Source organism: Arvicanthis niloticus, chromosome 11 (assembly GCF_011762505.2).
Source record: "Arvicanthis niloticus isolate mArvNil1 chromosome 11, mArvNil1.pat.X, whole genome shotgun sequence".
NCBI lineage: Eukaryota > Metazoa > Chordata > Mammalia > Rodentia > Muridae > Arvicanthis > Arvicanthis niloticus.
Window position 1 is genome coordinate 64330322 of NC_047668.1, and position 24484 is coordinate 64354805.

A 24484-nucleotide genomic window follows, 5' to 3' on the forward strand; every position below is an offset into this window, starting at 1 on the left:
TTTGCAGACAAAACATTCACTCATAAAATAAAATAATTTAAAATTTATTTTTAAATTACTATTTTAAAAACAGTTCTAAAAGATACAAATCAATCAGAGCTGTAGGTATTTATTAAAAATAAAAATCCTAGCACTCACAAGACTGAAAGGAAAATTACAAGTTTGAAGCCAGCCTAGGACACACAATGAGATCCTCATCCCAAAACAGAAAGGAAGGGAGGGAGAGAGGGAGAGGAAGAGGGGGAGGGAGGGAGGGATAGAGAGATGGTAGACAGAAAGGAGGGAAGGAAGAAAGGGAGGGAGAACTAAATTGAATGTCTAGGGTCATCAGCGACACAAGCGATGCCATCAGGCCTCACTCACCCACGGCTTTCATCTGTTTGCCGATTGCCTGGCAGATTTCCTTGGCAGCTGCTATCTGGGCTTTCTCACCCAACAAACTGCCCACAGTGGCTCTCAGGATGAAGGAGACACATCGCCTTGAGTACACAGCGTCCACATGTGTTTGTGTTGCTCGAGGATGGGAAACCAGATCCAGTACGTGGGACAAGAACGTGGCAAAGCTACGCTCCAGCCACTGGCCACCCAAAGTTGTCACGAAGACAACATAGGCCTACAAAACACATTAAGACACAGCCTTTGATACCTCTGGGTAGATGGAAAGCACATCTACACAGAAAACAACAGTGAAATAGCAGTGACAGCAAACACAAGTTAGACTTGAGATTAATCAGCAGAGGTAAATTTCACATCTTTTGATGACTTCTACCAAAGGAATTACTGGTAGAATCTTTGAATGAACAATTCTTCTTTACTTGTTTTTTTTTTTTTTTTTCCATTAGCAATCAGGGCCTCATGGAGCCCTAGCTAGCCTGGAACTTACTATGTAGACCAGGTTTGAATCCACAAAGAACTGCCTGCCTCTACTATGATTAAAGGCATGTGCTATCACGCCTGGCTTGAATACAATTATTGAAAAGAGCCAGGCATTGTACTGTATGCCTATAATCTCAGCATTCAGGGGGATCACATCAAGTCCAAGGGCAGCCTGGACAACACAATAAGTTTCAGGCCAGTCTAGGCAACAGAGTGAGAGACTGTATCTAAAAACCAAAGCCAAAACCAACAAGAGTCTCAAGAAAAAGTGACCCACGAAGAACATAAAGAGAATGTGCTGAGGTGGACAGGAGAGCTACACTCGGTCAGGATCAGCGAAGTAACAAGCTAGGAAACGGAAGTTACCATTGAAAACGGACGCTAAGAGCTGCAGCACTCCCGCCAGAGTTCCCTGAGATAAGTGGATGGCTTCCACTTTACATTTTGTGTCAGGGACAAGACACCTTCATGGTGACTTTGACTAAGACCATGAGCCATGCAAACTTACTAGGTGGTATCAGATCTGTAAACATTATTTATTATTTTGAAATTATAATTCCAAGTCACATTTAATCTTATAATCCATTACAGATTAGTCACTAACAAATCCAATCAAATCAAAGGTATATGTAGAATATTACAGTCTAAATGCCTAAACTACTGTCTAAATATGGTTCTAAACAAAACCATCTTACCTTATTATTTTTAAAGGATGCTATTGTATCTAGTTTCACTTTTATTATTTCATGTATATATTTTTTGAGACAAAGTCTCATGGTGGAGCTTAGGCTGGCCTTGAACTAAGGATCCTCCTGTCTCAGCCTGTGGCCTGCACTAGCATGCTAGGCAAAGCTTACTTCATAACTTATTTGTTGTGAAGTAAAATTTGAGAATTTTTTTAGATATTTATATACATATAGTAGAAACTGACATTTATGCATCAAGAATTTATCTTTCATACCAGGAATATAGCTTACTGGTAAGGTATTTACTTGCCTAATATGTATAAGGCCCTAAAATCAATTCACCGTATTCCCTACCTCAAAAGACAGAAAAGAAGAAAAGGAGAATCCACCTTTACTTTTAAGTATGTGATGATATTTAGAATCTGGATTTAATTCGTTTACTGGTTAAAAATGTTTCAAAGAAAGCTGACTATTAAAATGTTCTCATATGCTATTACAACAGTCTTTCAGCAATGATCGGGACAGAGCCTGCTCACGTGTGAGCATTACAAACCTGTGTCACACCAACTCTCACTTCCCGATTAACAGACCCTCCAACTTTCAACATCTCTCCACCACTCTTTAGGAAACCTGACCCTCCACGCAGAAATCCCGTGGCCATGAGTTCCAAGACTTCATCAAACGTTGCTCGCTTCACATTCTGACGCATGACTTTAAGGAAGGAAAGAGAAAATGAGTCTCTGCAGCACAGTGACTGATCTTTCCAATATTCTACCTTACATTTTCTAGGAATGATTGTAAGAGTAGTATTATAAGGAAAAGGTCAGTGTCTTAGCAGCAAAAACTTCAATTCAGTTTTGAAGCAAAAAAAGCTAAATAGAAGGAGCTAAGAAGTAACAACTCGATGCATGGACGCACAGTGACATGGTGGGGGTACGTCTGCGCAGCCCAGTGAGAACACCAGACACCACTGCACACATGCTGACAGCTCTTACCCCAGATGACGGCACAAACGATCTTTTATTTTTTTCTAAAGATTTCATTTAAAATTGTATTTCTGTCTAAGTGCATGTTTCTTCCTGTCTATATGCTGTATGTGCAGAGGACAGAAGAGGGCATAGGCTCTCCTGGAACTAGAGTTACAGGTGGCTGTGAGCTGCCCAATATATGTGCTGGGGGAAGAGATCAGGACCTTGGGAAGAGTAGCAAGTACTCTTTTTATTTTTATTTTTTTTATTTTTTATTTTTTTTGGTTTTTCGAGACAGGGTTTCTCTGTGTAGTCCTGGCTATCCCGGAACAACTCACTCTGTAGACCAGGCTGGCCTTGAACTCAGAAATCTGCCTGCCTCTGCCTCCCAAATTCTAGGCTTAAAGGTGTGCGCCACCACTGCCCGGCAAGTAGCAAGAACTCTTAACCACTGAGCTATCTCTTCAGTCCCGACAAAAACCCGCATAGCAGTTACCAGTGTGTTAAACTCCAAGTATCAAGTTGTAGATGACAAAATCTTTTCACATACAGAAGCAAAGATGGTTCTTATAAAGATTCTGTGGAGAGGGAAAGCTTGTGTTTACGTATACAGGATGTGGAACTGATGCTTGGGATTTAGTGTCATACCTACTCAATAGGATACTTTTTTAGAACACATGTTACATAACTTCTATAAGCCTCAATATAAATTAAAAAATATAAAGTTTATGAGTGAGAAAATCCCTCATTTATAAAATAATAACAATGATACTTAAAATTCATGGAGCTTTTTTGGGAGTTAAATAAATAATACAGTAGAGTTTTTATATAGCATGTAAAAACATTGCCTCACCAGTATCGTATGATGAAAAGCATCTCACTAAGGTGTAAAACCAAATCTCCAACAGCTAACAACTCTAAGGGCTGGAATATAAACCCGTCCTATCTGATTACTTCTGCCGTGTGGAGCTGGGGTAAGGGGGGGACAGTAGAGCTGGAGTCACTCAGCACCTGCGACATTACTTGTTCCCACTGTTACATGTCCTGGTCACAACCATCCCGAAACGCCTGTGGAACTGTGAAGCAACAAAAGCCACTATGCAATTAGTGCTGCCCCTGATACTGATCAGTAATGTTCAAGTAAAACTGAAGGCTAGCACTGTGGCACAAACAGAGGTCTACATATCAGAGACTGGAGGATACCAGCACATAAGATGCCAAACTGCTATGCTTTAAACAATTTAAATCCCTTTAAAGTGGTCTCCATGAGTAATAATTTAGAAGAAAGCATGTTTTAAACCTGCGAGTATCTGCAATAGTCTAATGTAGGATTAGCCAACAACAATACCTGTCGCCTGCGCAACAGTCTAGTGTAGGGTTAGCCGACAATGATACCTGTTGCCTGTTTTGGCATCAACGCTGTAGCCATGACCGTTCCTAGTAGTTTAGACACTGCGACTCGTACCCCGTAATTTGAGTTTTCCAGAGCCTTAAAGCAGAGGGTAGCTATGTTTTCTAGTTCAGCAGTCCACATGAACACAGCTTCATTCTGTAGTTCCAGAAGGCACTGGGATTCAAAACAAGGCAAAAAGTAAATTATATTCTAGGACTTCTATTCCACAGATGGAGCGACACAACCAAACTGATGCTCACTCCTGAAATACCCAAAGAACTGGACAAAACATGAACAATTTTCAAAACTGCATACCAGGCAATGGAAGGACAATGTTCTCTAAGGAAAAAGAAAACCTAATACAAAGTAAGCAAAAATGGAAGTAAGAATGGAAAGAAAACCAGTGATCTAGAAAACAGAAATACAGTCTTGGGTGGTTGGCTTTTTGGCTCCCCCTCCCCATGCAGTGTTGGGAATTGAAACCAAGCCACAGTTTCATACATGCAAGGCAAGCATTACCACTAAGCTATGGGTCTAGTAAAACTGAAAAACAGCAGAAATAAAACCAAGGCCACCAATTAATCTGCTAACTATCCAAATTGATCAAGAAAAAGTAAAAGACATAAATTATCAAAATTAAGAAGGAAAGAGATAAAATCACTACAGATTTATAATTCACTCAGTAGTAAATTTATTATATATTTCAAAAATTGACTTTGTAGCTTAAAATCTTAAATCCTCATTAAAACACTATGAGAAGAAAACTGCGGGGCTGAAGAGATGGGTAGGTGGGAACAAGCACTTAATGTTTCCATAGAGGACGCAGGTACAATTCCCAGCACCCACATGGTAGGTGACAACCACCTGTAACTCCAGTTCCAGAAAGTTTGTTCTTTTACAGGTACCAGGCATACATATATGAAATAAAAACAAATACATATTTTTAAAAATAGAAAGAAAACTACACAGTAATATCCCTCACAGATAAAGATACAAAAATCCTGCACAAACATGTAGCCACTCTAATATAGCAATGTCCAAAAGGGTAACACTCCTAGTACTAGGGAGGCTGGGCATGAAGGCTTCAAGTTTAAGGCCAGGCTGGAATTACAGAGTGAGACATTGTCTCAAATCAGAAGAAAACAAAACAAATGAAAAGCGTAATATATCACGAACAAGTAGAGTTTTTCCTAGAAATATAAATGGTTAAAATTCTAGAACTAATTCATGTAATCCACAGCAAACTAAAAAAAGAAAAATGTTATGATCATTTCCATAGATGCCAAGAGAGTAAATACAACTAACACTGACTGGGGAAACTGGGTCATGTCAACATCAATCTCCACAGTGCCACTGTCCTATGTTGTATAAGGTACTGCAGCACCAAGGGACTCCTTACAACGAGAGTGTAAGAGGCTCTCCATATTTTCTTATGTGTGCATATGAGACTATCTTTCAGTTATCTCAAAGTAAAACATTTAATAAATAGCAACAACATACATTAACACAAGAAACAGGATCAGCAACACACACCTGTTGTCACAACTCTTGGGAGGCTGAGGCAGAAAGATTGTCCATCCGAGGACAACACAGTAAAACTTGTCTTAGAAAAAAAAGTTTTAACAAAAATCCAGTATATATTCCCAATAAAACATCTTGGAAAACAAGATACAAAGGTGTAGTTGTTTGGCTGAGAATGTCCTCCATGGGCTCAGGCATTTGTAGAACTTGGTCCCTAATTAGTACTGTTTGGGGAGGCTTAGGAGGTGTGGCCTTATATGAGGAAGTGTGTCATTGGAGGTGGGCCTGAAGGGTTTACCGACTGCACCATTTAGAATGTGCCTTCTCTCCTGTTTGCAGTTTTAAGATGTGAGCTCTCAGCTTGCTGCTCCAGCCACCATGCTGCCATGCTTCCCTGATGGACTCCTATCCCTCTGGAACACTAAGCCTCAAACAGGCCCTTCTTTCTGAAAGTTGCCTTAGTCATGGTGTTTTGTCACAGCAACAGAAAAGTAATTAAGACAGGAGGGTATTTTCAAAACATGATAAAGGCATCTAGAACAAACAATGGTTAACATCACATATAATGAAGAAAGACAGAACGCTTTTCTGTCTGAGATCTGCTCTCAAGGCGTCCGATCAACACTGCTGGATGGTCTCACTGACTGTCATGGTTCGAATAGGAAATGTTTCCCACAGACTCATGAGTCTGAATAGTTGGTCCCCAGCAGGTAACACTATTTGGAGAGGTTGTGGAACCTTTAGGAAGTGATGCCTGGTTAATGGAAGTGGGTCACTGTGTATGTGGGGGGGGGGGAGGGGCCGTGGGGTAGGAATACTTAAGTACTTAAGTACAGCCTAGCACTGTTTCCTGTCTTCTCTCTGTTCCCTGGACTACCACCACATCCCCACCATGCCCCCATGACAGACTGTATTCTCAAACAAAACAAAACACCCTCTCTCAAGTCAGCTCACAGGTTTTTGAAAAATATTTGTAAATTAATGTTTTATGTAAAGAAAATATAAACAATCTATGAAACACTCTCAAAACTCAGTAATAAGAGAAATTCAAAGTGGTGGGCAATATTTATATATATACTTGCTTAAAACAAAATATGATAAATACCTGAAAATATGCATATCACTAGTCATTAGAGAAATGAAGGCTAAAATCATGAGATAATCCCATTTACTAGTCAAGACAAAAACTGTAATTAGCAAATAATGGAGAAGATATAAAGCAGCAGAAATCTCTTACATTAACCAAGGCAAGAATGAAGAAAACTAAAACCATAAATGTGCTTAGAAAACAGGAAGTTTCTTTAAAAGGTAAACATAAATCTTGAGCATTCCAAATAAAACACACTGACCCCAATACAAACAGGTCCACAAAAAAACCTGCACACTGATATTCACAGCAGCTTCTTCTTCGGTAGTAACCAAAGCTAGGTAAAGGAAGAAGAAAGGTGGAACTACAATACAATCAAGCAGTACTACATAGCAGAAAGGTGTGAACTACTGAAACATGGACATACATCTCAAAATAACTACTGTACTTTCAAGAAAAAAACCACACATCCACACAAAAGTATGCACAACATGCGTCCTTCTATATAGTTCTAGAAAATGCAACTAATGTATGAAGACAAACCAAAAATGCTCATAATTTAAGAAAAAATTAGCTATTTAAGAGCAAATGCCACAAGGGACATTATAAACTGGCTGGGTACTAACCTTGGCCACTGCACATCGGACAGCCATCGACCTGTCGGTTAGGAGGGATCGAGCATTCTTGTAGATGTCTCGATGAGAGGAAGCTGCTGCGCCACCCAATCCGGTCAGCACTTTCTGCAGACTCATTAATATCTCACTTCGCCCTTGAGACTGTACATGACCACGAAGCAATGCTTTAGAACTGAATTTCAAATCAATGCCATACTTAATAAGAACATACAGGAATACAACAATTCTCCAACCTAACTGGTTTATCTCCAAATTGAGACATTATGGAGAAGCACTGAATCAAGAATTCTACAAAGTATCTGAAATGTAAGGATAATTATTAATATCATCTGAAAAGTTAGTTCTCCTAGATGGAAAAATGAGATTGCAGCCTGGGGGAATGGCTCAGTGGAAATATGTGTGCTACACCCTAAATTTACTTCCAAGTAACCCCCAAGTATTATATCTGGTCTTGAGCTATATACCATTCATCTGAAGTTGACAAGGAATCTATAATAAACTGACAAGTCAAAAGAAAACAATTTCACTTGATGTCATTATGAGTTTTGAACTCTGTTGTCTTCAGAAAAAAAATGTTAAGCCTTAAACCCTGTTACTTGTGACTCTGACTGCAAACAAGGTAGTTGCAGAGGAAACCAAATAAAGATGATGTCATACAGGAGTGGCTGGTCCACAGCTGGGAAAGGCCAGCATTCTGACAATCGCCAAATGCAGGAAAGAAGGGTCTGTGAAGGAAGCATGGCCCTGTGACAACCTGAAGGTGTGAAAACCGTGAGCTAGAAACATCTGTTCTTCTAAGCTGCACAGTATACAGCAATGCATTATGGCAGACATATGAAACTGATATATTAGATATGACATCAACAATGTCAACAGAAAAACACAATTCTGTAAAAAGTAACAGGTAAAACTACTTGTTTAAAGAACAATGGTACCCCCTCCCAAAATTAAGGAGATGCGATAATCTGAAATCACTTTCCTAAGCACCACAAGGATCATAGCAACAGAGCAAAACACCTTCAACACTTGCAATGGGCAAGGCATTCAGTTCTTGCTGTAAAACTCACCTCTGCACTTTTCAGAGATTTCAACAGATTGTTCACTGTTTCTGGAAATGCACTGCCCAACATCCTTCCCATCTTCTCATAGAATGCTCCAACACAGGCCACTGCTGCCCTGGAAAAATGATCTTGCTGCTTACTAATACAATTTCTCGGCTGGCCAGATGGCTCAGTGGGTAGAAGTCTACTTCTAGGACCCACATGGTAGAGAGAACCAACTCCCACAAGTTGTCTTCTGACCTCCATATACACAATGTAAAACACACACACACACACACACACACACAGATGTATAAAAAATTAAATACAATTCATTATACTTTTCAGATCTTTAAAAAATAATTTGTATTTATCTATAGCATTTTAGGACCAACTTAACCTAGTTGTCAGTACACTTGTAAGCAAAATGGTCTCTGCCTCAGCTACTCGAGTTTGCCTGTCTAGTGTCACAGCAGTTAAATGAGCAGGCAGGTCTGGACTCAAGATCACTTCACCTCTTTAGCTGGCTGGAGAGTTAGAGCAGACTGGACTTTACGCATTCCTGCCCCCTTCCCTCACTACCTCTTCTCGTTCCCTCTGGGGCAAGGACATGATTTCCATCCGAACTGATGGGAAGACTCCTGACACCACAGCTCACACCATACCACTCTCCCAGCAGTGTCCTTAGTCTCGGTGGTGATGGGTATGAGGAAGTTCAGTCCCCTCCTCAGACCGACTCAGAACTTCCTGTCAGTATTATAGCTCAGGTTCCATCATCTGGGTGGGGTCTTTAAGATATGGAGTCCCTAAACTACTGGGAAAAAAAGCAAAAGAGAATGCCAGGATTCCTGTAAAAGTGTACTTACAATTTTGTTGGTAAGTAGGCTGCAGTGTCATCCTTACTTCTGATAATGTCATTACATTTATCTAGTGTTTGGAAAACTGTATAAGTATCCCCAATGCTATAAAGGGCTGCAAGGTTTTTAGCTAACAATTTTCGAGTAGGTGGTCCAGGTGAACTGCTTATTAATCCAGTTAATTGTTCAACAAGCTTTTTCTGTTTTTCTTTTACATCTGTCTGTTATTAAAAAAGAAAAAACCATTATTTTTTGTTTATTATCTGTATTACTTCCTAATCAAAAATTACTTAATGTGTATAGTGCTCTAATAATTAAAATCTGTATTCATTAAGCATAACTCACAAATGAAAACTTTTATGAAAGTGAAAACCTCAGTAAGAAATGGTCCAGTCTTTCCTATATTAAATCCTCATTCTCCTTCAATGTCCAAGTTAGATTTCAATAAAAGTGATTACTGTATGAGCCAAATAGTTTCCAGACCACCTTAGTAAGTTAAATCACATATTAGGTGTATAGATGACTGATTTCTAAGGTTTCCCCTATAAAAGCAGATGCAGTTGTCCATAAAGTTATAGGTTAGCAAAAGAAACCAAAGAAATTTTGAAGAGATGTAAGCAACAGAACATAATTCCAAGATTTACACATAATATCTAGTCAATATCACCCGTTTACCTAAGAAATATGATGCGGTTCCTACATGCCATGTACTAATCTAGACCCTGGGAGCAACAGTGCACAAAATAGACATGTCCTTATCCTCATGAAATTTACATTCAGGGAGCGGGGATGAGGACAAAATATAAATAAGAGAGTGTTATGAGAAAGCATCTCTGTCTAAGGTGAAATGGTGAACTACACAGCTATCTAAAAAAATATCCCAGGAGCAGGAACAAGATGTGCAAACGCTTTGCAGATGAAGTAAGATTCACACATCTGAGGACAGCAAGGTTAGGTGAGCTGGATGGAGTAAGAGAAACTTAGTCAAAGATGAAGTCATAAGAAAACAGATGATGGGGTGGGGCAGGGGAAAAAAAGATGATGCCGGGCAGTGGTGGTGCACGCCTTTAACCCTAGCACTTGGGAGGCAGAGGCAGGTAGATTTCTGAATATGAGGCCAGCCTGGTCTACAGAGTGAGTTCCAGGACAGCCAGGACTACACAAATAGACATGTCTCAAAAAACCAAAAGACAAAAAAAAAAAAAAACAAAAAAACAAAAAAAACCAGATAATGGCACCAGATACACTGAAGAACATTAAATTTATGCAGAGTGACTGTTTTAAGCAGAGAAGGGTTATACTCTAAATATTTTGACTGTTAGAACTCAGATGAAAGACACTGGAGAGGCAAATGATGGGAATACATGAATTCTAGATATGCTTGTGGGTAACTCCCTTAACAGTTGCTAAGCAACATGATACAAGGCGTAAGAAGAAGGGAAGAATGACTTTAGGGGGTTGGCAAAGGATAGGTTTAAAATCGATAAACGGGTTTAAATGTGTCAACTCGGAGATGTTTGTGTATGTGTGTAAAGAGAAGAAGGATGGAGGGAAAGAGAGGGAAGAGAGAGAGAGAGGGCGGGGGCTATGAAAGAATCTCCTGCTAGCCTTGAATTCACCACGTAGCTGAGAATGACTGTGAACTTTGGATCACCTGCCTCCACTTCCCAGGGCTGGGATTATTACTATGGCCACCATATACACTTGTCTTAAGTGGCACTAGGAATTAAACGGAGGGGTTTCTGCCAGGGCTTTCTGCACGTTATAGGCAAGTACTCAAGCAACTGAGCTCATCACCAGCCCAGGAGATGTATTTTCAATGCTGGGTATGTAAAGTGATGGTAGGAACCATAGGAGTGGGTATCACTGAAAAGTAAGACTGACAACTCTCACGACAAAACACAGCGAGAGTCAAGTATTCATAGCGGAGGATAAGTGACACGAAACACAGAAGGGAACCAAATAAAGCACATCCTGATTTGTTGTGGGCACTTGAGTTATGTCCCAGCCCAAAAAAGACTCCATTGGAAGGGAAACAAAAAATGCCCGGTTAAATAAGATTTAAGAGACAAAAAGATTTAAGAGAAAAAAAAAAAAAATCCAGTAAATGGTTACTTAGAGTATCCATGTCTTTCTATTACTGTCTTTCTAGCAATTCATGTGATTTTTAACAGGCAGCAACAACAGCATATAACACAAGTCTATAATGGCCACAACACAACAACAGGAAAAGAACCTGGACAAAATCTGAAAGCCAAGAGCTCCCAACAGGAAACCTAAAATGGATTCTCAGTCTTTCGGGCGAGAATAAATCTGCACCTAGAAATAAAAGGAATTACTAGCTGACCGTCCAAGTGCTAGAGTACCCTTATGCCAGCATTTCAGCACTCAGGCAGCTAACGCAGGAAGACTCAATGTCTGAAGCCAGTCTGGGGTACACAGTGAGTCCCAGACCAGCCAGGAAGAAATAATAAAACTGTCAGACAAGGTAAATCAAAGCCAACAAACAAAATCTTCTACCCTCCTTCCCTCCATTCTAGAAGATAGCTAGAGGCTTGCTTTCTGAAGAAGAATGAGACAGGACATCTTTGGGCATGAAGGATTGGGCACAACGGTGGACTGAGGTCATTGTACTAAAACAAGAATTAAATGAATGTTTACATAATGGATGTTGAAGTCTTTAGGCTCACTATCCCAATTCCTCAATCCCAGACAATTAACCACAATCCCTTCAGACAACAGAGTGTCTTCTAGGGAACAATTAGTCTAGAGAAATATACTAAAATAGGAAGGTCAAGACTAGCCTTTTGTGACGTTCAGTTTATAAAATTCACCATTTCAAGAAAACCTTTTAGGATTGACTCTTAGATTTTCTCACTTGAGGAAAGCATCTAATGCTAACAAAATAAATAAAACATGCATAAAACAAGCCTGAATCAAAGAGGCTGTGTAGGAAGTAGAAGACAAAGTAAAAATCTCTTATCACAGAGACCTTTACAGGCTCTGATGATTGTAAGTGACACCGGCCACAGTGATGTTTTAATGCAGTCACACTGCACTGCCTAGGCAGAGATATGAAGCATGCAACAAGCAGGATTTAGACAGGGTTTGGGTTTTATTGCTAATGAAGAAAAGGATAGAAATTCCCATAGTATAACATCCTCCAATTCCTGAGGTAAATAACTCATAACATTTTCAAAACACAATGTTTTCAATTTTCTTCATATAGATCTCATGGTGGGGGTGGGCAATACTTACCTTGTTGGCAGCAACTAGGACTTTATCAAGAAATCTTAACCATTCGAAGATAAACACTGGTCTCTTTGCTTCTGTGATCTGAGCCAACGCTTCTTCATTTAGCAATAAACTGTGAGCTAGCTCCATTGTTGATGTTCTTAATTCACACCTTAAATGAACAGATTAGTCTAAAAAGAGTAAAACAGATATGTATAGAATTTTTTTATTTATGTGTAGGAGTGTTTTGCCCACATGTATGTATATGCATCACATGTGTGCCTGGTGCCCACAGAGGTCAAAACGGGGTGTTAGATTCCCATGGAACTAGAGTTACAGATGGTCATGAGTCACCATGTGGGTGCTGAAAACCGAACCCAGGTCCTTGTCAAAAACAACAAATATTCTTAATCACTGAGCCATCTCTCCAGCCCTTCCATGTAAGGATTTAAATGTCAAGTTTCATAAATGCAACCACTAAGACAGGGAAAGAAGGCATGGTTTCACTTCTCATTAGAGAACTAACTTTGAGAAGACAACAATATAAACAAAATTAAACTGTTTGGTGGTAAGAATGGAATGAAAGGAAAATGTAAATACTGCAAAAAGACATTGTTCCGGGGCGGTTGTTTGGCTATCAGAACATAGGTTATTAACTCATTCTACCATGAGAACCCCGAAGCACCGAGCTCAGGCATCTTGCAAGCCTTCTCTTTCCTCTGCTGAGGTTTCAGGCACCTTTATTTACCCTTTCCTTGCCACCGGGACCCAGAATACTGACTCCAAGATTCTGACCGGCGGGGGCGGGCCCGACGGGGGACTCCATGGTAGGGGCGCCTGGGACAACCCCTCGCCCGGGATGCAGTGCTCCAGGTTTGGGTGCACCGGGCCGCTCCGAGGACCCCGACAACTGGGGGGCCTGTGGGAAACGCAAGCCGGGGTCCCGGGCCGCTCTGGGATGTCAACCTCACGTCGTGGGAGTCCTCAGGCTGTCAACCCCGGGGTCGAGGCTCCCCGGCCTGAAAACTCGAATTTACTCCTCAGCCCTCTGAAAATGTCCTGGGACACAGGGATCGCGGTGCGTGTCAGCCTGCATGCTCTGACAGCGCGCGGGACCGCCTCACCTCCTAGTCTAGTCCGGGTCGACCAGCTGAGCTCCGCACCGCCGAGGGACCCGGATGCCCCGCCTCCCAAACTCCTGCCCCCAGGAAGCCGGAGGACGACGCATGCGCGCGACACTGGTCATGCGCACGAACACGCCCACGCTCTCTTAACCCCGCCCACTCCAAGTTTCCCAGCGAATCTGCTGTCAGGAACAAGTGGGATGTCTGTGGGTCCTGCACCAATTGCACGGCGCATGCGCAGCGCGCTCTCCGCGGAGCTGGGTCGCGGCGGCAAAGCTCCGGCTTTAAGGTGTGCGGACACCCTGGAGAATGACCGAGGTCGGTGCAAATTGGCTGTAACTGCCCATCACAGTGTCATCTACGCCCCATCCGTGAGTGGTCGTTTTAGTGGGTGGGTGCGAGAGGGAAGAGCCTCCGGTTGCGGAGGCACCCATAGGCGGGTTAGCCCATCTCTATTCAGTAGCCCTTGCCTCAAACTCGATGCCCAATACTGAAATTAGCTAGCACCTATAATCTTCCTGTTGAGAAAATGGTTGCTCCATTATTTCGGAACAGGCAAAGAGCTTCACATAATCTTGTTCCAGTTCTTTGACACACATCACCTGCAGCCATTAGCAAACACTGTGTGATCTCCCCTCTCAGATAGACCCAGAATCCTGACCATTTCGCTGCTGTGACTCTTAAGTGATGGTTCAGGCCACCAGCGTCTCTGCTTGGGTTATGTATCGACTTGTGGAGTTTATGTGCATGTTTGAAGGAAGTGGATAATGCTAGTGTATTTTGTAGAACCTTCACATTCTAGGACCCAATTCCTTATTGGTTTTGTTTGTTTCTAGATTGATTTATTATACAGCGTTCTGCCTGCATGTGTGCCTACAGGCCAGAAGAGGGCACCGTGTAATTGCTGGGAATTGAACTCAGGACCTCTAGAAGAACAATCAGTGGCCCTTAACCTCTGAGCCATCTCTCCAGCCCCTTTATTCCTCTTCCTAACATAACTTCCTCATCATTAGTAATTAACTTCCTCAAACCTTATCATTTAATGAAACTACAATGCCCAGCTGTGACGTTTCAGTGTGATCTTATATAACATTATAATAAAAGATGGAATATCTATAAAAGAAGAGCTTTAAAAATAACCTATAGTCCCTTGTACTTTTGGGGAGGGATTATATTTTCAGACAGGGTCTCACTGTGTAGATCACACTGCCCTCAAACTGCTGGGTGCTGAAATCACACCAAAGGGCCACGGTGTCTGTGGAATTAAATGCTTCCCTTAAACATAATCCAGTTTGAACTGGAGAGTGAACTCAGTTATAGAGCATATTCCTGGCATGTATGAGGCTCTGGATCTGATACCCACCTTAGCAACAACAATTTCAACCGCATTCTGTTTCAGGAGCAAGATCACCAAGACCTGTATTCTTTGTGGTTGTGAACAAATTATTTAGCCAGATTGAGCCTCCATTTTCCCAGCTGGAAAGTGGAACTAATTGTACATATCTACTGGGATGTTCCTGAGTTAGGTGAGTAATAACTGTTATATGTAAGAATACTTACTGCAAGTCAATCTGATTCACCTCAAGCTTGAATACTTTTCCAAGAGGTGCTTTTAGTTGGCTCACTCATTTGTCCGTTGGATCCTCCCACATGGACATCTCTATAGAGCTTCTTGAGTGTTCTCATATATGACTACTGACTTCATTCAATTAATTCATACTACCAACTTTACAGAGTGCAATGTGTAGTGTGACCAAAAAGTCACCCTAAGCCAGGCGGTGGTGGCACTCAAGAGGCAGAGGCAGATGTATCTCTATGAGTTCAAGGTCAGCCTGATCTACAGAGTGAGTTACAGGACAGTCAAAACTATATAAAGAAACCCTGCCTACAGAAAACTAAAATCAAAAAATCACTCTGATATACAAAATCCCATTGGTTACATGAATCGCTCAACAAAATTTACTAGGAGCAGGTAGATCATCTTGGAGAATATTACACAATTATATGAGAGTTTGTCTCATAACTGGAGAATCACAAGTTCAAGGCTAGCATGGACTACATAGTGAGCTCCAGGCCAGCTTGAGGTAGTGGGTAGCCTGATCTAAGAAGAGGAAAAAAAAAGATAAAACAAGAGTGCTTGCCTCTGGTGGGTTGGATTAGAGTTGGCTCATAGTTTTGTACATGTGGTTCCCAATTGGAGGACTTTTTGGAAAAGAATTGTTGGAGGCGGTGTGTCAATGCAGGGGCTTTGAAGTTTCTAAAACCCATACCATTCCCAATTAGCTTTTGTTGGGTGGCCTTCCTGTTGCTAGGACACAGGGTGCTAAGATTCAATGTCTTTGTACACAAGGGAGCATCGTGAAGCATTGCCACTCTCCATGGTTGACTTCCATTTTGATAATTAAAATTATAACGATGATGGTAACTCTTACACTTTGTCCTACTTGGTTTGTAGGTAATTTTGCCATATGACAGAGAACATGGCAGAAGAAGAGGACTATATGTCGGATTTCTTCATCAATGTTCAGTAAGTAAATGTATACACCTAATATGATGGCATCCAGGTATCCAGAAGATACATAACATAACTAACATAAGGACATTGCTTACATAGCGGTGGTAGTCATGTATATTTGTTTTAAGACAGGGTCTCATGTAGCTTAGGCAGCCCTCCAACTCACTATGCAGCTTATTCTCCTGCCTCTCCCTCCTAAGGGCTGAGATTACAGGTGTATACAGCAATGTCTGATTTTTACGGTTTTAGGGATTATACTCAGGGTTTCATGTGTGCTAGGTAAGTCCTCTGACAACTGGGCTACCACCCTAGCTCAGGATGTTTTTTAAGATATATTTTAATTTTTAAATGTTCTTTATTGGCGGGAGGGCACTGCACCCATGTGGAGATCAGAAAACAACTCTTGGGCGCCACTTCCCTCCCTCCAGCGTGGATTCTGAGAACTAAACTCAGGCGCTCAGGCCAACACAGCAAACCTCTTTACCTCGGAAGCCATCTTGCTATTCCAGGACATTGTTTTTTAAATATGACATTAAAATCAACCTTACTTTCAGGCATGATAGCACATACCTTTAATCCCAGCACTTGGGAGGCAGAGCTGGTAGATCATCCAATTAAGTTCGAGTCAGAGGGTTACAGAGAGGGTGTCAGGACATCCAAGGCTTCACAGAGGAACCCTGACTACAAACAAACAAACAAACAAAAAGTCATCTTCTTGTTTCCTGGAAAACACCCTGTGTCCATACACAGATAAGAGGCGTTTTCTCGTCTCTCCCAGGGCTAAGCATGTTACTTCTGCTCTTGACTCTTGATGGGTGCCCTCTTCTGTCTTGTATCCTTGTTTACCTCCTCCTCCTCCCTTTATGGAATCTTATTCTCCTGTCCAGCCTCTATTCAGCTTTATTGTGTATCATTATTTATCTCTTAGAAAAATTACTCGAAAGTAATTCTAACATTCTCAACTTTATACTGCCTTCAGTTTCCCACAGTCTGTAACTGGCCTTCATTGCTCTGCTTCAGACTGGGAGCAAACTTCCTGAACTATCTACACCATTCTGCTATTTTTCAGAGAAGACGTCAGACCGGGTGTGCCAATGCTGAGGCAGACCCGAGAAGCCCGTCGAAAAGAAGAGAAGCAACAGCAAGCTAATCTGAGAAACAGGCAGAAGAGCGTGAAAGAGGAAGAACGGAAAAGACGTGACATTGGATTGAAGAATGCACTCGGCTGTGAAAACAAAGGGTTCGCTTTGCTCCAAAAGATGGGATACAAGAGTGGGCAGGCTCTGGGCAAGAACGGTGAGTGACGGGCGGGGCTGGCTGTGTGCTGATCAGTCCTTTCAGAGATGTCATCTCACATCCATTTACAATGCCTCCCATGCCAGCATGAACTGCTTCGCCTCCTGCCACAGCCTTGAGGGAACTGGCAAGCGGCTGACAGCAGAGGCTGTGAAGAATGGTGGCAGTCATGGGTAGGGAAGCATAGTAGTCAGACAGCAACACAGCAACTTTGGAGACCACAACAGGGCTCTTCCCAGGAACCCCGGCACCTATGGCACCGGTCTGAGTGACCTTCCAGTTGCAGCAGCCATGTTCCCCTTTAGGAAATGAAACTGCTTATTAAGATGCAGCAGCTATAAATGATGGCTTCAGTTTGCTTTTTTCTATCTTAATTCCTCTGATTTTTTTTTTTTATATATATATAGGAAGACTGTTTTCTCTTGAGGTTTCTGCCCACTAAGACTGTTGTGTCTGTGATGTCACATTTTAAAATGGCATAAGTCCACTGGGGAGGCAGAGGCAGGTGGACCTCTGTGAGTTCAAGGCCAGCCTGGGCTACCTAGTGAATTCCAGGACAGCCAGAACTACATAGTAAGACCCTGTCTTGAAGATAGATAGATAGATAGATAGATAGATAGATAGGCAGGCAGGCATAAGAGGATAAGTGGTCTTACTGAAAAGGAGATATTTAAAGGCAGGAGAGGCATTAGTTTACAGTGTATTTGCTGACAAAGAGTATTAGTTCCCAGAATTCAGTTTGCAGTTTCATGAGACTGGGAGGGGGATTCAGAGAGCAGTGTAATGTTGCATACTCTACTGACTAACGTGAACTTTGTGATAAATAAAATATTTCTAATTTTTCCCCCATTTTTAGGAGATGGTATTATTGAACCAATTCCTCTCAATATCAAAACAGGTATATAATCAAGTCATTTTTTTATTATAACTATAACTTAGGTTGTTTTGCTTAGTATGTTATGTGATAGTTGCCCTTATAGTTGCTATCATCAGAAGCCTGTGAAATAGTAAAATATTAAGCTTCTAAATCTTTTTAAAGTTATTCTTATAGTAAGTTTTAATGAAATAGGAGTACTGGAATATAAATCAAAAAATATGGGGACTAATCTTTTGTAATTCCACATCTGCAGTCTCAGAATTTAGGAGGCAGATGTGGGAGGGTGGGGATGGTGAAGCTAGCCTGGCTACATAGTGAGACCTTGCAAACGAGTAAGGACGAGGGATGACGCCATTGATGGGGTGCCTGCCTGCCCAGTGCACAGCCCCACCTCTGATCCCAGAGCAGCAGAAACTGGGAGGAAAGAATTACAACTGTGGAGAGCACAGTTTCTTATTTATTGTAATGTACTGAAAATGTTCTAAAGCAGATTTATCAGTGACAGTTTTTGTACCTAATTCCTTGGATTAATTCAAGAGAAAAAAAAGGCATACACTTAAGAAATTGTGGTAGTTGATAATTTTCCTAATTTTTAAAACTGTTTGTAGCATTACTGTTGGATGAGACGGATCTTTGTCAAAGTCAAACCATGCATTTGGGCCTTAAGACCAAACAAAAACTAAATCCTCGTGTTCTCTGTTGCCATTTTAATGAATCAAGTTTGGATAATTATATTCAAGTGAGAACTGCATTTCATTTCATAAGAATTTAGATTGTCATGTTTTGAAGTTTAAAAAAAAATTAGTAATTTCCTAAGTTCCTCATCAGATTTTTGTCTATGACCAGGAAAAAGTGGCATAGGTCACGAGTCATTATTAAAACAGAAAGCAGAGGAGAGGCTGGAAAACTACAGGAAAAAAATGCACATGAAAAACCAAAACGAAGCAGAGGCCACCGAGCAGTTTCGGTAAAGCAATTGCTTTGAGCTTGTTTTGCTTCCAGTCCACTTAACTGTGGTGTGCCTCCCGGTGCTTGCATCGGGAAAGTAGTGGAGAATAGGGACACTACTGTACTGCTGTTCTTCCTTCCACCAGGATGCGACTGAAGAGTAAGCAGGATGAAATGAGGCTCGAAGGAGACCTGCGAAGAAGCCAGCGAGCTTGCCAGCAGCTGGATTCCCAGAAGGTCGGTGGGCTTCTGCTTCCACTTCTGTAGTGTCAGTACCTGGAACAGTTTGACTCATGTTTTTATTAAGGAAAAACAATAATCAAAACAAAGCCCTGTTTATACCTTCTCACCCCAGAAGCTGTCATTTGATGTGCACTTCCGACTGTGGTGACTGGCTGGCTTAGTCCAGGAGCCCGCTTCCTGGTTGTCTAGCAAGGGTTAAATGACTTTTCTCTTACTTGAAAGTATCATTACTCAGGACTGAAGTGTGTAGACATTCTGTTCCCCGTTCTGTTTAATTAACCAGAGTAACCTAGTTTTAGTCCATTACTCACACTTTTGTGGATCATTTGGGAAAATCAAAGTGGAGGGACTTGATTTCACACAGGAAGAGTTTTAAAGAAAATCTTTGTCTTTCACAAAACATAGTGAGTACTATCAAAGTAAAATGACTTCACTTGTCTCAAATATTGGTGTAATTTCCATGGTGTGTAAGCATCTGGGCAGGATGTCCCGCTTCACTGTGTTCCCATCATCTTACATGTGCTCCTGACACTTACTGACCTCCCTCCCAGCACGTCTACAATTTTATACCCAGCGCCCATCTCTTCTGCTGGACTGACATCGGGAACTAGGAAACAAACTCCTAATTGTCCTTTCTGCCCTCACTGTGGTCCAGTGCTCTACTGAGAAATTACACTCCGTAAATATTATTTGGAAGAACAAATTCTTGTTAACACAAGCACACTTCTGAAGCATAACACAAGTATGCTTGGCTGTGTTTTATGAAAACAATTCTGTACTTTCAGAATATTCAGGTTCCCAAGGAGGCGTGGTACTGGATGAGGCCTGAAGAGGAGACTGAGGAAGAGGAAGAGGAGAAGGAAGAGCAGGATGAAGATGAGTGCCCAAGTGAAGATTTGAGTGTATGTGTATGCATTGCTTGTTCGCTCACAGCAGGGTCATGGCCTGGCACTGCTCACACTTGAAGCTGGGCAGTTCTTTGCTGTGGACAGCATGGCATGATGTGTAGCAGTACCACATGCTGCTTGGCTTGGGCTTTGGCACCCTGACTAGGGGTGGGGAGGGAATGAAGAAAGGGCAGACACAGACAAGGCATACAGGAAAACTAGGGTGAGGTGAAGTGCTCACCTTACAAGTTACCTGCTAACCCCAGCAACCTTGCAATCCAGTGTATTTATTAGGAACAGCACAGGGTGGGCTGGGCTAGCTGGTCTTGTTGGGCTATAACACTCCAGAGGCAGAGGCCAGTGTCTGTACATGCTGGTCAATCATCCTCAGCCTCCTGAAGAGAGCTTAGCTGTTCCCCTTGAACCTCTCCTGTAAGGCTGAGGCAGCGGAGTCCTCACCTGGCCATGCCACTGTCAACAATACATAGTCACCCAGGACTTCATTCACTCAGGGCCTCCCCTGTTCCCCAGACAACCGCATCCCAGGTCCTTGCCCTCCAGGTGCCATTTGCACTTCCCCTCATGACAACCAAAGAGTGTTTCCAGACATTTCTAAATGACCCCCAACTGAGAGCTGCTGGTTTATGGGACTGTGTTTCTAGCTCTGAAATCAAACTTTCCTAGAACTTTTCCATTTAGTTTTAGTCTGCTCTCTAACCTGAGCTTCAGTTTAGATGACAGATTTGCTGCAAGTGCAAACGATTGTAGTCAGCTTCGTTTCTGGTTACATGTCTAAAAGTGGTGCTGCTGTGCACCTCATCTAGTCACAAAACAGAGAACATAAAATCAGAAGGAAGTAGAGTGTGACCAGAGATGGCTCAGCAAGTGAAGGCCCCTGCTGCCAAGCATGACAACCCGAGTTCAATCCCTGGGACTTACATGGTGGAAGGAGAGAACCAGCTCTCCCAAATTTTCCTCTGTTCACCAGTTGTCTCTTGTGGGCAGGTGGTTAGTCAGCTGAGCCATGCCCAGATATGTCACCTCTATTCTGACCCCTTGAGTAACTGAGCGTATAGCAGAAGACCTCAAGCCTAGGCCTGAGTAACTGGACTGAGACCTGGGAAGCAAGGTCCTGGTCAGTGTGAGCCACTGATGTGTCTGTCTTCTCCCCAGGTGCCAGAAAAACTGCACATCCTCACTGGCTACTTACGAGAAGAACATCTGTATTGCATTTGGTGTGGGACAGCCTATGAAGGTAAGAAAATGCTTTATACTTTAAAATATACTGTCTGTGCATAGTTGTTTATTTTTAACAAAACTCACATTTCCTACAAACAGTAGAAATGGCTTCTTAGTCCATTCAAATAGCAATGTAGGAGGACTGCTGTTGCAAAAAAAATAGTGACTATAGAAACAACTGAGTTGGAGGCTGAAGAAATGACTCAGCGGTTAAGAACACTGACTGTTCTTCCAAAGGACCTGGGTTCAATTCCCCTCTCTCTCTCCCTCTCCTTCTCCCTCTTTCTCTCCCTCTCCATTTCCCCAACACCCACATGGCAGCTCATAACTCTGTAACTACAAAATCTGACACCCTCACACCATCATGTAAGCATACATGTTCAGGCAAATACAAATGCAGATAAAATAAGAATAAATAAATTTTTAAAAAAGAATTGAGTTCTTATTAAAAATCCAACATTTAATTTTTCAGTAACAGAATGCACAGGAGGGAATTTTCACCATTCTCTTACTAAAGAAATAATTTTAATTCTAAAGAATAACTTAAAGGCCAGGCATGGTGGCACACATTTTTAATCCCAGCATTCAAGAGAGGCTGGTGGATTTCTCTGAGTTCAAGGACAGCCTGGTATACATAGTGAGTTCTAGCCCAGCTACTGCTACAGAGAGACCCTATCTCAACCACTGTCCCCATCAAAAACAAAAACATTAAAAAAAGCCTTGAAGATACTGATTTTTTTTTCTTGGTTTATTTTTGAAAATTCATTTTTTGCCATATGCTTGCATTAAGATTTTAGAACTAGGGCTGGAGAGAGCTCAGCGGTTAAGAGCAGTGAGTTCAATTCCCAGCACCCACATGGGCTCACAACCATCTGTAATGGGATCCAATGGCCTCTTCTGGTGTGTCTGAAGACACCTACAGTGTACTCGTCATGTACATAAAATAAATAAAATCTGTAAAAAAAAAAAAAAAAAAAAAGATTTTAGAACTAATTTTTATTTAGGCAGACTATTGTCCCTGACTCATAAAAGTCAAGCATGTTGAAATCCATTCTTGTTTCTCTGTTGTGAAGAAGAAATTAGTAAGATATCTTTGCCAGATACCTTAACAGAGCCAATTGTCTTCCTTGTCCGTTTCACCTCAACTGACTTCTAATTAAGAACTTTGTATTTGAGAATGAAGATTTTTTTTTTTCATAATTATTTTAATCTCTTAACTTTTATGTGTGTAGGTGCTATGCCTATATGTACATTTATGTACCCCATATGTTTAGTGTTCATGGAGGCCAGAGGCATTGGCTCTCCTGGTCCTGGAGTTAGACAGTTGTGAGCCACATGCAGTGCTGGGAATTGAGCCCAGGCCCTCTGGAAGAGCAGCCAGAGCTCATAACCCCTGAGCCACACCCTCAGCCTCATCGTGTCTTTATTATTGTTGTAATCTTTTCCCCATTTATTTTGTGGAATAAATAACAAACATGATCGGTCAAAAATACTACATACTATCTTATAAGTTTACCATAAACTTGCATTTACCTTTTATTTCTCACACATAAATTACAGATAAAGAAGACTTATCTTCGAATTGCCCAGGACCAACGTCTGCGGATCATGACTGAGATTGCTCCCAATAAAGTAAAATTGTTTATGTGGGTAGGGAAAGGCGGCCTTTGTAAAGCACTTTATTCTTTCAGAAATATGTTCTTCTTTGAATAAAATTGCTCACTGATTTCGGAAGATGTTACTGTTACTTCCAAATACAAGTACCATAGACATGAACAATTAGGACTTACATGGTACCTGATGCTTGTCGAGGCTAAGGGCACCAACAGGTAACATACTTAGTCCCCTCCTTACTTTGGATAAATTGAGAAGTAAGATATGGGAATCAGGAAGAAATGAGTCGTCTGCTTTAGGGTTTGAGCTGTACCTTTATGGTAGAAGGCCTGTCAAGCCTGTGTAAGACCTGAGTTCAGTCACCAGCACCACAGTTAAGCTCACTGGCATGAAGCTGGAATACAGAACTGTTGCCATAAATCTCCAACCCAAATAAGTCTAGTCAAGGAAAACACAACTCAATATTTATGGATATAAACTGCAAGCCTAGATATTGGGCAGATTTACTATTGCACTACTCTATTCCCCAGCTATGAGATCTTTTATAACTTGCAGTTTTTCCAGGCCATGTTCTTCTCCTCCATTGTCCTTTCATCTCCCACTCAGTCGCCTCTCTCTCGCGTCAACTTCCTCTTCCAACTCCTCCCCTAAGCCCTTTTCTCCACCTCCCTGTCTACTGTCCAGTCACTGGCTCCAGTCTTTATTCTACAAATTAAGGTGGACAGAAGGTTCACAAGAGTAGGATTCACTCCTTCTCTGCAGCTCCTCCCAGGAAAATGGAACTACCATCAAAACATGAGGCTGGGGCTATCCACACTTCCCCCTTTCTGTACAATTAAAAGACTCTTTTCTCTCAGATATAAATTAAACACAAACTATATTACCGTTTTGTAATTGTTAAAGTACAAGATAGACCTAATACCCAGTCCATCATTTTTGTTAAGTAAATAGAACCTCTGCCATCTCTCTCAACTAAAAGACTTAGTTCTGAACCTCACTTATGAATAGCATCTGAAAACCATCCTCTCAAAGTAAATAGCCTGGGTTGGCTGTGAGACTATAAGTCTTCAACCCCATCAGAAACCCAGAATGACTGAATTAACTGAAGATATGGGAAGCACAAAGCATGGCATCTAAAACTTAGCCAATTTATATAGACCGCTGAATAACTGGACAGTTCCTTACTTTAAAACGTTGGAGCATCTGGTCTTTAGCCTTCTGGCCCAGGATCATCTGACAGACCTCGTAATGCAGAATTATTATGGGCTGATTACTCTGTCTTGGCAGATATAATCAGTCAACTGTTCCGAAAGTGTGTCCTTTTTCTGCACAATATTTTGTCTGTAGATGGAAAGAGGCAATTCTTGCTTAGTGGCTGTCTCACCACAACTGGAGTAACTCCAAAGATGCTCAGTTTCTTCTTAGAATCCAAGACAGGGAAGCT

At 41.6% G+C, this 24484-nt stretch overlaps 2 protein-coding genes across 6 annotated transcripts in view; one reads left to right on the forward strand and one right to left on the reverse strand.

Moving 5' to 3' along the window:
* Heatr5b (HEAT repeat containing 5B) overlaps positions 1-13555 on the reverse strand; it is a 76351-nt gene extending 62796 nt beyond the window's left edge. For 3 of the 4 annotated variants that reach the window (XM_076942298.1, XM_076942297.1, XM_034513915.2), the window contains exons 1-8: positions 13422-13555; positions 12322-12488; positions 9073-9284; positions 8234-8342; positions 7158-7307; positions 3926-4097; positions 2116-2273; positions 364-613 (exon numbers count right to left, since the gene is read on the reverse strand). In XM_076942298.1, coding sequence (XP_076798413.1) covers positions 364-613; positions 2116-2273; positions 3926-4097; positions 7158-7307; positions 8234-8342; positions 9073-9284; positions 12322-12447 — 1177 coding nt within the window. In that variant the 5' untranslated portion in view covers positions 12448-12488; positions 13422-13555. The remainder of the gene's footprint in view (positions 1-363; positions 614-2115; positions 2274-3925; positions 4098-7157; positions 7308-8233; positions 8343-9072; positions 9285-12321; positions 12489-13421) is intronic. The other variant, XM_076942296.1, reaches the window with a different exon arrangement.
* Positions 13556-13626: 71 nt separating this feature from the next.
* Gpatch11 (G-patch domain containing 11) lies at positions 13627-23160 on the forward strand. 2 transcript variants are annotated; one of them, XM_034513917.2, is made up of 10 exons: positions 13627-13739; positions 14821-14947; positions 15877-15948; positions 17006-17232; positions 18089-18130; positions 18956-19076; positions 19204-19294; positions 20086-20202; positions 21361-21442; positions 22987-23160. In XM_034513917.2, exons 3-10 carry the CDS (start codon positions 15890-15892, stop codon positions 23040-23042), a joined length of 795 nt encoding a protein of 264 aa, XP_034369808.1. In that variant the 5' UTR covers positions 13627-13739; positions 14821-14947; positions 15877-15889; the 3' UTR covers positions 23043-23160. The 2 variants fall into 2 exon arrangements, with proteins under 2 accessions (XP_034369808.1, XP_034369807.1); XM_034513916.2 differs by having other exon boundaries at positions 13630-13792.
* The last annotated feature ends 1324 nt before the right edge of the window (positions 23161-24484 follow it).

Excerpts from the sequence above, each read along its gene's own strand:
- Gpatch11 (XM_034513917.2), top strand. The coding sequence starts at position 15,890 with ATGACAGAGAACATGGCAGAAGAAGAGGACTATATGTCGGATTTCTTC. Across the intron at positions 18,131-18,955 it reads TCCTCTCAATATCAAAACAG|GAAAAAGTGGCATAGGTCAC; the intron begins GTATATAATCAA and ends GTCTATGACCAG. Across the intron at positions 21,443-22,986 it reads GTGTGGGACAGCCTATGAAG|ATAAAGAAGACTTATCTTCG; the intron begins GTAAGAAAATGC and ends CATAAATTACAG.